The sequence below is a fragment of the Physeter macrocephalus genome, chromosome 6, assembly GCF_002837175.3.
Source record: "Physeter macrocephalus isolate SW-GA chromosome 6, ASM283717v5, whole genome shotgun sequence".
Lineage (NCBI taxonomy): Eukaryota > Metazoa > Chordata > Mammalia > Artiodactyla > Physeteridae > Physeter > Physeter macrocephalus.
Window position 1 is genome coordinate 37,226,389 of NC_041219.1, and position 13,837 is coordinate 37,240,225.

At 45.5% G+C, this 13,837-nt stretch overlaps 1 protein-coding gene across 1 annotated transcript in view; it reads left to right on the forward strand.

Annotated features, from left to right (window-relative positions):
* The window catches only part of CHST11 (carbohydrate sulfotransferase 11), a 226,043-nt gene that overhangs the window by 45,411 nt on the left and 166,795 nt on the right, over positions 1-13,837 (forward strand). Inside the window, 2 exon segments of the mRNA XM_028490593.1 lie at positions 1,000-1,015; positions 1,306-1,320. Coding sequence (XP_028346394.1) covers positions 1,000-1,015; positions 1,306-1,320 — 31 coding nt within the window.

Consider the following 13,837-nt stretch of genomic DNA (forward strand, 5'->3'; position numbering starts at 1 on the left):
CGGGGCACGAACCCGCGTCCCCTGCATCGGCAGGCGGACTCTCAAGCACTGCGCCACCGGGGAAGCCCAGTATTTGTGTTTTGATACACGAATCTTTGCTGATTCTGGTGCTCGCCTTACTGGAATGCTCCCTGCTAATACTCTGAAACCAACAACGGCAGCCACTATGGAGAACAGTATGGAGGTTCCTTAAAAACTAAAAATAGAGTTACCATATGATCCAGCAATCCCACTCCCGGGCATATATCTGGAGAAAACCATGGTTTGAAAAGATACATGTACCCCAATGTTCACTGCAGCGCTGTTTACAATAGCCAAGACATGGGAGCAACCTAAATGTTTATCGACAGAAGACTGGATAAAGATGTGGTCATATACACAGTAGAATATTACTCAGCCATAAAAGAGAATGAAATAATGCCATTTGCAGCAATATGGATGGACCTAGAGATGGTCATACTAAGTGAAGTAAGTCAAAGGCAGATATCATATGATATCACTTATATGTGGAATCTAAAACAATATATACAAGTGAACATATTTACAAAACAGAAGCAGACTTAGAGACACAGAGAACAAATTCATGGTTACCAAAGGGAAAAGGGCATGGAGGGAGGGATAAATTAGGAGTTTGGGATTAACAGATACACATTACTATATATAAAATAGATAAACAACAAGGACCTACTGTATAGCACAGGGAACTATATTCAATATCTTGTAATAACCTATAATGAAAAAGCATGTATATATGTGTATAATGTATAACTGAATCACTCTGCTGTACACCTGAAACTAACACAATGTTGTAAATCAACTATACTTCAATTAAAAAACATCAATAACGGGTTAATTGAGGTTTTTGTATCCATATTGGCAAGGATTTGTGACAGTCTGTTCCATGCGGCAAGAATTCTGGCAGTGGAGTCAGAAGGCTAAGTTCTGTGACTTCAGGCCTCAGTTTCCTGAAGGTAAACTGAGGTAGAGAAGGATGTGAAGTACCACCCCTCCCAAGGTTGTCGTGAGGATGAATGAGATGATGATCATGAAAGGACTCTGGGCCATCCCAAGGGTGTAATGTTTTATTGAATAAATCACCAGAATTCACAAAGACCTAGAACTAGGATGAGCAAACTATGGCCCACGTGCCAAATCTAGCCTGTCTCCTCTTTTCGCATAGCCCTTGAGCCAAGATCCTTTTCACACTTTAAAATAGTTGGGGAAAAAAAAAAATCAAAGAAGAATGGTATTTCCTGATACATGAAAATTCCATGAAATTCAAATTGCCAGTGTTCTTAAATAAAGTATCACTGGAACGAAGTCCTGATCATTTGTTTACGGATCTTCTGTAGCTGCTTTTGCATGACTGTGGTGGAGCTGAATAGTTGCTCCAGAGACAGAACGGTCTGCAAAGCTGAAAATGTTTGCCTGGCCCTTTACAGGAAAAAGTGTGCCAACCCCAGCCTAGAACAATGGTTCTCGTAGCAGGATGAACCAGGTTCTGCGCAGAGATCTTTTCCCCTGATGATGCTAAAGCTTGGGGAAAGCTGAAGCCCTCAACTTCCTCAGGAAGGACTCTAAGCTAGATTGTTTGTTTGTTCGTTCATTCATTGTTTCACCAAATATCTCTTGAGTTCCTGCCATGTGCCAGACACACTTCTGGGTGGTGAGGGAAAAGCAGCTAAGTGACACAGGAAAAGATCCCTGCCCTCATAGAGCTTACAATCTAATGGGAGGAATTAGATACTACACGGGTAAAAGTACCTGTCACGTCAGGGGGTGAACACTGCTCTGGGGGAAGGAGGGCACGGTCAGGAAATGTGAAAGAGGTGAGGTGTGAGCCCTGAACACACATGATGGGTTGGGGGCAATGAGGGAGAACTGCCCAGACAGAGGAAAAAGCAAGCTGCAAAGCCTTGGGATGGAAGCACTGGGGAAAGTCAAGCAAAGCATGGTATGCACAGTGAGGTTGTGTGTTTATTTTCACCATAGGCCACAGAGCGTGGTAATCTGATTTATGGTCATGTTAAAATAGTATCTGTTGTCCTTTTCAGGCACATGAGAAAACAAGAAGGGAGACGATATAGTACAGTGGATAAGATTGGAAGTTCTGGGGCGGGGCTTCTTAACCTCTGCGCTGTTGACACTGAGAGCCAAATAATTCTTTGCTGTCCTGTGTACTGTGGGATGGTTAGCAGTATTCCTGGCCTCTACCCACCAGATCCCAGTAGTACTCCCCCAGTCGTGACAACCAAAAATGTCTCCAAACGATATCACACATCCGCTGGGGGCAAAATCACCCCCATTGAGAACAACTGCTCTGGGGTTAGGTTGCTTACCAGCTGTGTGACTTTTGACAAGTTACTTACCCTCTCTGGGCCTCAGTTGTATCATCTGTAGAGTGAAGGTAGTACCTCCACCTGCCATCCTAGCGCTGTTGAGATGGTTAAAAGGGGAATGCACCCAGCACAGCATGGTGCTTGGTGGGGCCCAGGCCGTTGACAGATGTTAGCTGGGAGAGCACAGACCCTGGCTCTCACTTTTCTCTCATTCACCTTGTTCTTCAGCCGAGAGCACATTGTCTACTCATGTCTTGGTGAGAAGTGTATTTATATGATTTATGTGATTGGCTCATATCCTTGTGTTAAAGTACAGGCCAGCAAAATGTCATCTTTTGAGCTTTTTTTCCTTTAATAATCACCATCCCTCCTGTGTGGCTGCCATTTGACAACTTCTAAATTGACCTGTGATGCAGTGAGGTGGACACGATTTCTTCCACTTTTAGCAGTGGTCGGAAATGGAGGGCCTCCGAGCCAAGGAACACGCCCGAGGTCCCCGAGTCGAAGGGCAAGAAGCCCTAGCTCACGGTCATTGGTCATCGGGCTCTGGGTAGCCTGGCCAATGGGGTGTGAAAGGGGAGGCCGGTTGTGCAGTTAGGAAAAGGGAGACGCCTTGGCACTATTCCTCTGTGGCTCTGCTGTTAACACATCCGTTTAAAAGGGCTTCTTTGCCCCAGGGAGTCCCCAGGACACGCTGGCTGACTCATGTCACCCTTGGCCCTCCTATAGAATGAGACACCTGCTGTAAAGAGGAACGGCAGCCAGAGGAATCGGCAGACACTAGGCAACCTGGCATTTTTATCTCCCAGTCTGCTCAGGGCACCTAGAAGGGGCACGTGGGGAGAGCCTGAAGGATGTGCCTCTGAGAATCTGTGTCCGTGTTGGACTCATTTGGGCTTATTTCCTCGCCTGCGCCGCCTCACCCGTGCCTGTGCTGGTCACAGGACAGAGTTCCTGTTGGTGCTTCCTTCTAGACTGTTAGATGGCCAAGGAAGGATGACTAATGTTTGGAGCACTTATGATGTGCTGGGAAGTGCTCTCTGTGCATTATCTTGTTTCACCCTCTTACTCCTCCCCATCAGGGCTCTTATCTCCACTCAAAGTCGGGGAAGAGAGTTCCCAGGAGGTTAAGTAACTTTCCTGGGCTCAGCAGTTAAGTAATTTGGAGAAGCTGGAATTTGATCCCCATGATTTTTTTCTTTCACAAAATCTTGGACGCAACAGACGGGGAGGCTGACGATTCTCCAAAGAAATTAAAATTGTACGCCGAAGCTCGGTGCCTGGTGGGGTTCCTGGGCTCCGCCCTCAAAGCCTTTCACCTGTCATTGAATCCACTTTTCAGTATGCACGTGGATGAGCCCCTTGAAGTCCGTCTCAAGGATGGACTCACGATGGATTGACATCCTTCTGGGGAGTTATTTTTAACAGTATTCTAGTGTCTCCTTCTTTCTGCCCATCCTCTTCCTTCTGAAGCTTGTCAGAGTTAAGGTTAGTTATGAGAACCGGGGTGTATGAGGGAGCCTTCCTTCCCCTGTCCGTGTAGTCATCCTTTATAGAGCACCCCTGGATGTGGGAGAATCCCCCCTGAGGGATCTGGTTTAAAAGGCAGATTGTGATTCCTTTGTAGGCCTGCCCTGGGGCTTGAGTCTGTGTGTTACAAATAAGCTCCAGGGTGATGCTGAGGCTACTGTCCACTGCTCACACTGGGTAACCAGATATATCAATAGGTGATGGTGCTCTTGTCCCTACTGCAGAGGCTGAGCCAAATTCTTAGGAGTTTTGGCCCAGAAGAGATTCAGGAACCAGGCTCCAGAAGAGTGCCATCTTTTAGCGGCACATGGAGTCAACGTGATGCGGTGTTACTTAAGTTGACTACTGATGAACCTGGTGAAATTAAACCAGACATTTTATAATTGGTCCCTTCTCTTAAGAGAGTAGCTAGCATTTTCTGAATACCTACTATGTGCTTTTACTTTTTTCCACCCTGGATCCCTGGATCTAAGGTCACTTTGGCAATGAGAAATGCAACTCCTTTCTAAAAAGCTCCAGCTGTGAGTCAGCAAGCCTGCCATCGATTTGCATGCCGGGAGCCGATGGGTAAGATTTAGGTTTTACGCACGGTTTCATGCTGTGTTTCCTTCATTCGTTATATGGATTCTGAGGGAGGCGGCTTCTTGGAGGCCCAGTAAGGAATGCTAGGGAGCTTTGTCAATTGCCTCTGTGCGGGATTCACTTAGATTTTCATGAAGCCCCTGGAAAGGCCTTCGCTCTCAGACCCCGTAACTTCTGTGCCTGGTGATCTGGGCAGCACTTAGGAGAGCCTGGGCAGACATGCTGTTACTGTCACTCTACCCCGGGCTTTCCCCTCGCTCTGTATATGGTGGCTTGTGTGAAGAAAATGGGAGACTAGGAAATCATTTATGTGTCACTTGCAGGAAAAACACTTCAGGTAATGAGACAGGATTTGAGGACTTGAGGATTTGACTGGTCAGGTGACTATAACCAACCCTTCGTTCCTTCTCTACAAAATAGTTAACATGCTGTCTGCCAAGCTGCCTCCTGAATGTAGCATCCAGCTGGAGATGTTGGGTGGGTTTATTTTTTTATCTGTGATCTGATATTAATTTGCCTTAAACAAAAGAAGTAATTTATGGTGTAATTCTGAGGCTTATGGTGTTTCTACTAAGTCCTTTCATCTTTTAAAAGATGGTGCTATGCATTTTAATAGAAACTATTGTTTTCTTAAAAGTCTTTTTTTTTTTTTTAAATGCTTTCTTCTCTCTTCAATCAAATCATAAGAGTTGGAGCTAATACTGTAGGAGCTTTGAGACCCAGAGCTGCAAATCTTGAGGGGTGTGTGTGTGTTTCTTTCTTCATAACAGTACCAGCCATACAGAGAAGTGTGGCACGATACCTTTTGTGGATAAAAGCACTGTTTCTCTACCAGGGGATTTGAGCCTTCACAAATTGTACTCAATTTGGGTTTTTGTGCTTGTGTATGACCGTTTAGCCGGTCTGTCAATTACAGACTTCCTTTAAGGAGTTTCCAGGAAACTCTCTTACCATGAAGTTACAAATTAATGTTTTTCTAGTTTAATTACAGCAGTTTCGAAAGGAAGCACCTTTCAGACCGTTATCTAAAGCCAGCTTCCTTTAAAATTCGAGGAGGGCACAGCCTAATAGATGGAAATCTGCCCTAGCCTGCTCACATTCACGCGTGCCTGGGGGCAGTCACGTGATGTGTTTCTGACCTTGGAGGAGAGGATTGTTTTTTCGGAGATCAGGGCTGGGGATATATGCAGGACAGCGAGTGGACCGCCTTTCTCTTAAGGCTGTCATCACACTTGTCCAATTGCAACTCTCTCTTTAGTAACCATCTCCCTGCCCTCCAGTGAGGTGACCCCAAGGAGCCCATTGTTACAGTCCTGGCTTGATGGATAATTACTGGCTATGAGGTTTGGTTTGACACCAGCATTTTGAGTGATAGCCTGTTGGATTTGCTTGGCTCAAGTTGGTATTTCCATTCACGTGAGGCTGCGGCGTGGAAGCACGGTTGCAGTGGGGTTTGCCAAGATGTGAACATTTCCTGCGCTGTAGCCGGACCAGGACAGCTGTTTTGAGAGCTGTTTCGGCAAAGCCTTCCCAGTTGGTTGCATTGAAGGTTCTTCGGCAGGTGTGGGGTTGACTTCTGAAGGATGATAGTCTGGTTTTCCCGGCAGAGATAGAGAGAGAGAGAGAGAGTGTCTATAGTTAGTATAAGAGGCCCCCACTGGGAGAGAAGGGGACCCTGTCAGAGTATAGAGAGAGAGAGAGAGTGTATATATTTAGTATAAGAGGCCCCCACTGGGAGAGAAGGGGACCCTGTCAGAGTATGGGAGCTCCTTCTGTCCTTCCTAGCTGCTGGCATCAGAGCAGGACAAGGGTGCAGAGTTGTCTTCACAGTCACTTGTCTTTCTGCACAGCCATGCAACAGGCAGTGACGGGGATGTAGTAGCAAAAAAAAAAAAACAAAAAAAACTTATTGCTTATCAGCTGTAAGCCCTTAGAGTAGTCTCTGAACTGCTGAGCATCAGTTTCTTTAATCTGTTAAGTGGGTCTAATAATACCTGCTCTGCTTATCTCACATGGTCTTAAATATCCTGTAAGATACCAACAAGTAAATGCTTTATAAACCAAGAAGGAGTAGATATGGGTCCGTTCAGTGAGAGGCAGTATAGCCTAATGGTTAGTGGAGATAACGTCAGCAGAGTAGTTGTAGTAGTTGTTGGTAATAAGAAGGGCTAGTTAGTTCATGGCTGGTAGTTAGGAGGAGTACTACCGCTGCTACTACTTAGCCAATTGTGGGGTTTTTTTGTTTTTTTTTTTAAACTCTGAGTTTACTGTAAGACAGATGGTTCTGTCGCCTGACATTCCAAAGCACTTGAAGGAGATTCTTAGGGTGTACTAGTTTTGTTCCGAGATAGGATCTTTTTCCCGGAGCATAGCCCTCGCAGTGGACAGCTGTGTGCATCGAGCCAGTGTGGCAAAGTCTTCTGTGGCTGGAACTAAATCTGTCCTGGGCTCTGAGCATCGGAGGGGGAGGTTTTGAATTCCCTTGAGAGCCCTTGACCTTGACTTGTCTCTGCTCAGGAAGTCAGACAATCTACTGCCCCGATACATGCGTCTCCCCTTGTGTTTTCTGGCCTTGGAGGCTGTGGGCCTTTTGTTTTGAAGTCAACTGCCTGATATTCCTTTGGAATATGTGAGTCGAGGGGGAAAGAGTTGGACATGTTCCGAATCCTGCTGGTGGACTTCTTTCATCTATTAAAGGAATCTTGGCATCACTTAATTAGACGTCTTTTTCCCCCAGTTGATTTGATTAAATAATAGTAGTCATCATCATAATAATAATATTGATCATAGTTGATCTCAGTGTCCCCTACCCCAGTGCAGTTGCGCATATATATTTATTCCATGAGAAGTTGGACTTGGAGACCTACAGAGGAAGATGTGGAGATTTACCATTAGCTTCAAGTCTGGGGGAACTTTAAGGCAAACATTCTTTTTTTTTTTTTTTTTAACTGAAGTATAGTTGTTTTACAATGTTGTGTTAATTTCTGCTGTATACAGCCAAGTGATTCAGTTATACATACATATATATATGTACATTCTTCTTTTTTTTTTTTAAAGTTATTAAGCCCCAGAATGCTTTCCAAGAAAGGCTTTCTTTTTTTTTTTTAATTAATTAATTAATTTTATTTTTGGCTGTGTTGGGTCTTCGTTGCTGTGTGTGGGCTTTCTCTAGTTGCAATGAGCGGGGGCTACTCTTTGTCTTCTTTTTTTTTTTAAAGTTATTAAGCCCCAGAATGCTTTCCAAGAAAGGCTTTCTTTTTTTTTTTTAATTAATTAATTAATTTTATTTTTGGCTGTGTTGGGTCTTCGTTGCTGTGTGTGGGCTTTCTCTAGTTGCAATGAGCGGGGGCTACTCTTTGTTCCGGTGCGCGGGCTTCTCATCGCGGTGGCTTCTCTTGTTGTGCAGCACGGGCTTTAGGTGCGCGGGCTTCAGTAGTTGTGCAGCACGGGCTCTAGAGCTCAGGCTCAGTAGTTGTGGCGCACGGGCTTAGTTGCTCCACGGCATGTGGGATCTTCCTGGGCCAGGGCTTGAACCTGTGTCCCCTGCGTTGGCAGGCAGATTCTTAACCACTGTGCCACCAGGGAAGCCCTATACATTCTTTTTAAAAGTATTCTTTTCCATTATGGTTTATCACAGGATATTGCATATAGTTCCTTGTGCTATACAGTAGGACCTTGTTGTTTATCCATTCTATAAGTTTGTGTCTGCTAATCCCAAGCTCCCAATCCATCCCTCCCCCACCCCCTCCCCCTTGGCAACCACAGTCTGTTCTCTACGTCCCTGAGTCTGTTTCTATTTCGTAGATAGGTTCATTCGTGTCATATTTTAGATTCCATGTGTAAGTGATATCATACGGTATTTGTCTTTCTCTTTCTGACTTACTTTACTTAGTATGATCATCTCTAGGTCCATCCATGTTGCTGCAAATGGCGTTATTTCATTCTCTTTTTATGGCTGAGTAGTATTCCATTGTATATATCCATAGTGGCTGCACCAACTTACATTTCCACCAACAGCATGGGAGGGTTCCCTTTTTCACATCCTTTCCAGCATTTGTTGTTTGTAGTTTTTAATGATGGGCATTCTGACTGGTGTGAGGTGATACCTCATTGTAGTTTTGATTTGCATTTCTCTAATAAGTAGTGATGTTGAGCATTTTTTCATGGCCTTGGCCATCTGTAAGGCAGATGTTCTTTTTCTCTGGATTTGTACCCTTTCCTTTTCCTATGTAACCACTTTCTTCTTATCCACATGCATACGGCAGTGCATGTCTCCCACCCATGAGCACCGCAGTCCGATTTCAAGCAGGGTGGTTTTTCCCCTCCTATAGCTTTCCTGTGCTCAGAATCTTGGGGACACCCCCCCACCCCCCCCGACTGTCCTGCCGGCCCGGTGGCTACTGTGGTCTGGGTTTCATATGTTGTCAGAGCTGACAGGGGATTCAAAGATGGCCTCATACCACCTTTGCATTTTGGAAACTCAGGCCCAAAGTGAAGTGACTTGCCCGAGAACATTGAGTTAGTGGGGCGGCCAGATAGAAACCTTTTGTCTCCTGACTCCTCCTAGCCCTGGCCTAATTCCAAGAAAGCAGGCTGTGACTTCTGCCCCGGAAGGTCCGGCAGAGATGATATCCTGGAGGGCGATGTCCTGCATGGGGGTGTCAGAGTACCCCACTCTGCCCCTCTCGGGGACCTGGGTGACTCTGATTCTTTGGACACTGAGGGGAAATGGGCTTGGGTCTTCTCTACCGTCTGATTAAGATGCAGCTGTCCCTCCCCCAACCTGGGGAATGGTATCCTGTTTCCCTGCTGGTGGGCATTTTCTGCCTTTATCCCTCTCCTGCCTGCTGCATGGGACGCCCAGGCTGCGGCCTGCAGAGCTGCCCTGCTGGCGAATGGACTTGTTTGGCCCAGTTCCTGCTTGGTGGTAAAATCCCAGATAGGATCTTCACACCCTCCCTACGCCCAGAAAATTTGACTCTCCTAAAGCTGATAAAATTGGGATGTCTGTCTCCACTAGCATTGCTTTCTCAGTTTTATTAATCCATAATAAGAAATTAAGAAGTTCCCTGAATTCGCACTAGCCTCTCAAATACTTTTATGGGCTCTATGTTCTAATACTCTCCCTGGCTCTTTTCCTCAGAAGATTTTTCTCTGCATCGTAGGAGCACAGAGCAGGCTTTCTTGGGAAAGCCTGGGAATTCATACCTCCTGGGCACATCAGTATATATTTGCAGGTTCCAGATCGAATCTGCGGGTGGGTGAATCCGCAGATACAGAGCCCGCGGATACGTAGGCCAACTGTAAGGTATTTGAGCTTTTGGGGATTTTGATATCCATGGGCGTGGGTAGGGTGCTCTAGCAGCAATTCCCGCGGGAACCGAGAGACGACTGTATTACAGTGAGGCCCAGTTTTCTTATCTGTAAATGGGTGTCTTGTGCCAGTCTTAAAGATGTCGTAAAGATGACTTGACATTATACTTTGTGTGGAATATGTCTCCTTCAGTGTTTGGTGCTTGGTGGGTCTACACATTGCGGTGGGTGCTGTCCAGACAGCCTTCACTCCAGAGTGATCTGTGTAGGCGTATTGCAGGGGTTTTCAAGCAGGCTGGTCATCACAGTTACCGGGGTGCTTTCAGACACTAGCACCCCCAGCACCAGATACCTGGGCCCCTCTAGACCACCCACCCACTCATTCAAATTTCTAGAGCTGGGCCCTGCATTCCATCATTTAAAAAGGCCCCCTACTGCTTCTTTCGATCCTCAGCCATGTTTGGGAACCTCTGCAGGATGGGTTTTTTCCTAATCATCTTTGACCAAGGCTATATGGTGGTGTGGTATAAATGATATGAGGGTTTAAATATTCTGGCCATGTATTGGTGTTAGATTTGGGCTCTGTTTTTCATAGCAAGTTATTTCAATGGGTTGGGACGCGTTGGGTGGGAAATGGGACAGTTATAAGAAATTGTCTAGTAAGAGAAGATGTGATGCTTGACTAATTGGAAATGGATAATTCGCTCCTAAAAAGGTCTTTTTCATAGCATGAAAGTCAACTGGATTGTCTCTATTCTGGTGCCCCTGGGTTCACTTGCTAGACACAGAGGTTTGTCTCTGAGATAAAAGGTTTAAGATGGAGTCAGCCAGCTTGCAGTTTCCTATCTGTGTTGAGATGTGTGGGTGGAGTTTCTCCTCTGTCTCCCTTGCCCCTCCCCCCACCCCCCACTCCTTCTCTCCCTCCTCCTCCGGCTGGCTGGGTGCTGGGAGAACTCTTAACCACCTCCTGCAGGACCTTGGTGCTTGTGGAGTCAAGGAAGCCAGCTTAAATTCTGGCTCCAACCCTTAAATGGCTGGAAACTTCATAAAGATGGGAACTGTTCCCAGCTTGGAACTTACCTGAGTACGGCCTGGCACTTATCGTGAGACCTTGAAATGTTTCTGTTGAGCAAAGAGAAATATATCATGGTTGGATGTAAAACGTGCCCCTTTCCCCTTCCTGGTTCTATGACCTGAGACAAGAAATTGAACCTAATCAAGTGAGCTATGGTTCTCTTCCTGGTTAAAAGGGGTGTTCACATTCCTGTCCTTAGCTTTCCCAAATGAAATAGTATGTAAAGATGTTTTATAAAACCACAGAGCGGTGTCACCTTCTGGTATAAGGAATGTAAGGAATGTTTTGTTGCTTGTTAGAACACTGGCACTTACTCAGAATTTTTGCTGATTGTTTGCCTGTTATTTCTCTCTGTTTAACGAGGCAAATTGTATGTTTCTTTTTTCTTTTTTCTTTTTCTTTTTTTTTTTTTTGCGTTCTAGTGCCCTGGGAACCCTGCTGCACCCAGGCACTTTGAAGAAGGGTGTTCTGGGAATCTCACATGGGTCCCCACCCCTGCCCTGGCTATCTTTATAAGTCCATCTCCTGTGCTGTGTTGCTGGAGAGAGAAGATAGATGCCTGTGAGCCCTGGCTCTGACCAGCGGCCTCAGAGCTGCAGTGTTCACAGAAGCCAGAGGATTGTTTCTTTCTCTTTGTTCCTCAATCAGAATCAAGTGGCACTGCAGGACTTGTTTTCTGGAGTAGTTATTGACCCAAAGTGTCTTTCTTGTTACTAATTGTTGCTTCCCACTGTGGTGACTGATGAATGGGAACGACGCGGGGAGAAGATGACAAATACACTTTGGGGCCGATAAATGGGGCTGCCTTCCAGAAGAGTTATTTGCATTCAGCATGTGTTTAGTTAATGGGCAGTTATAGAGTGCAGTTGCTGGCATCTGTCTGCCTCTCCTTGGGGAAGGTCATAGATCGGAAGCAGCCCACGTTTGGTCCTACTGTCACTGTGCTAGTGGGCCCTGAAGCTGGGTCATTTGTTTATCTGAGTCCAGGTGGACTGTTGAAAAATATGTATCTGGCCAGAAACAATCTTAAACATACAAACAGAGCAAGAATAAGTTCCTTACAGATAATTTTCGTATTTAAGCATTGGACTAAGCATCTCTTCGTCCGTCCACCCATGCAGCCATCCATCCATTCATCCATCCTCCATTTTGGCAAATGGTTTTTTTTTTTTTTTTTTTTTTTTTTCGGTACGCTGGCCTCTCACTGTTGTGGCCTCTCCCGTTGCGGATCACAGGCTCCGGATGCACAGGCTCAGGGGCCATGGCTCACGGGCCCGGCTGCTCCGCGGCATGTGGGATCCTCACGGACCGGGGCGTGAACCCATGTCCCCTGCATCGGCAGGCGGACTCTCAACCACTGCGCCACCAGGGAAGCCCTGGCAAATGGTTTTTAAGTGTTACTGTGTGCGAGTCTGCTAGGCTCTGGGGATAAGAAGTAACATGAGACATGATCCCTGTCCTCAAGGAACCAGCAGTTTGGGTGCAGGATGTTTTCCTAAATTTTAGGTCAAATTCTTATTGCTAATGTGTGCGAGTCTGTGCTAGGCTCTGGGGGTAAGAAGTAACATGAGACATGATCCCTGTCCTCAAGGAACCAGCAGTTTGGGTGCAGGATGTTTTCCTAAATTTTAAGTCAAATTCTTATTTGACACATACCTATTTTTATTTTGTTTTGGTTCTCATCTCTTTTGAACAAAGAACAGCATGTAACCATTGTGACATTCTCACTTGTTTTTATAAACCCAAGTTCTGGTTGGATTTCATGTTTTGCATAACTCTAAGCATAGTGTAAGTGTTTATATTATTAAACAGAAAAAGAGGGAAGAAATCATAATCCAGAAAAAAAAAGATTAAATCTTAGGACAGCAAAAATGTATTAAGGTACCCACTGGAATTCTTAAAAGCTTTTTAAAAAGCCTCATCATGTATAATATTCAAAATTGCTTTTTCAGCCTTGGGTAAACTTAAGTGCAAAACATCTTCTAAATATATTAAACTAGAAGGCCAGTTGGGTGGCAGAGAGTCCTGTCTTTCAAATTAGCACAGGGACATGCATTACCATTAGTGATTCAGAGCATAGATTTGGAATCTGACCAACCTGGATTTGGATCTCCATTTTGCTGCGCTCTAACCTGTGTGACCTTGGGCAAGTTTCTTAATCTCTCTGAGCCTCAGTTTCCCTCTTTGTAAAATGGGAATAGCGACGGTATTCACCTGAGAGAATTTTTATGAGGCTGAAGTGAGAGCAAAGATTTGCCAAGTGCTTAGCACAGGCCTGGCCTGTAGTAAATGCCCTGGAAAGTCTAGCTATTTTGATGATTATTAGGAGAAAAGGCATTGGGGTCGTTCCAAATATGTATATATAAATCTGGGCAACTTGAGGTTTTAGCGGTGGAAATGAGATACGTGATGCCTTTTGGTTTTACACAGCTAACAACCCCCTGAGAAATATTAATGTTATGCTGCTCCTATAGCCCCTTTTTGCATCTTTGGTGTGACGGGCATGAATGGTGAGCTAGCTCTTTTTGCAGCTAAAGGATTGGTGAGTGTTTGTGCATGTAGAGAGCAGGGAGGTGAGAGTGCTTTAAACCTCTGAGCAGTGTCATAGATTTTCAGCTAACAGGCCTGAGCTGTTAGTGTATCATTCAGGTGGGTCACCTACTCAGGTGAAATCTCTGAAATTAATTTCAACAAATCAAAAGGCAATTGGTAATTGTAGCTGACATTTTTTTAAAAAATTAATTAATTTATTTTTTGGCTGTGTTGGGTCTTAGTTTCTGTGCGAGGGCTTTCACTAGTTGCGGTGAGTGGGGGCCACTCTTCATCGCGGTGTGTGGGCCTCTCACTATCGTGGCCTCTCTTCTTGCGGAGCACAGGCTCCGGACGCGCAGGCTCAGCAGTTGTGGCTCACGGGCCCAGCCGCTCCGCGGCATGTGGGATCCTCCCAGACCAGGGCCCGAACCCGTGTCCCCTGCACCGGCAGGCAGACTCTCAACCA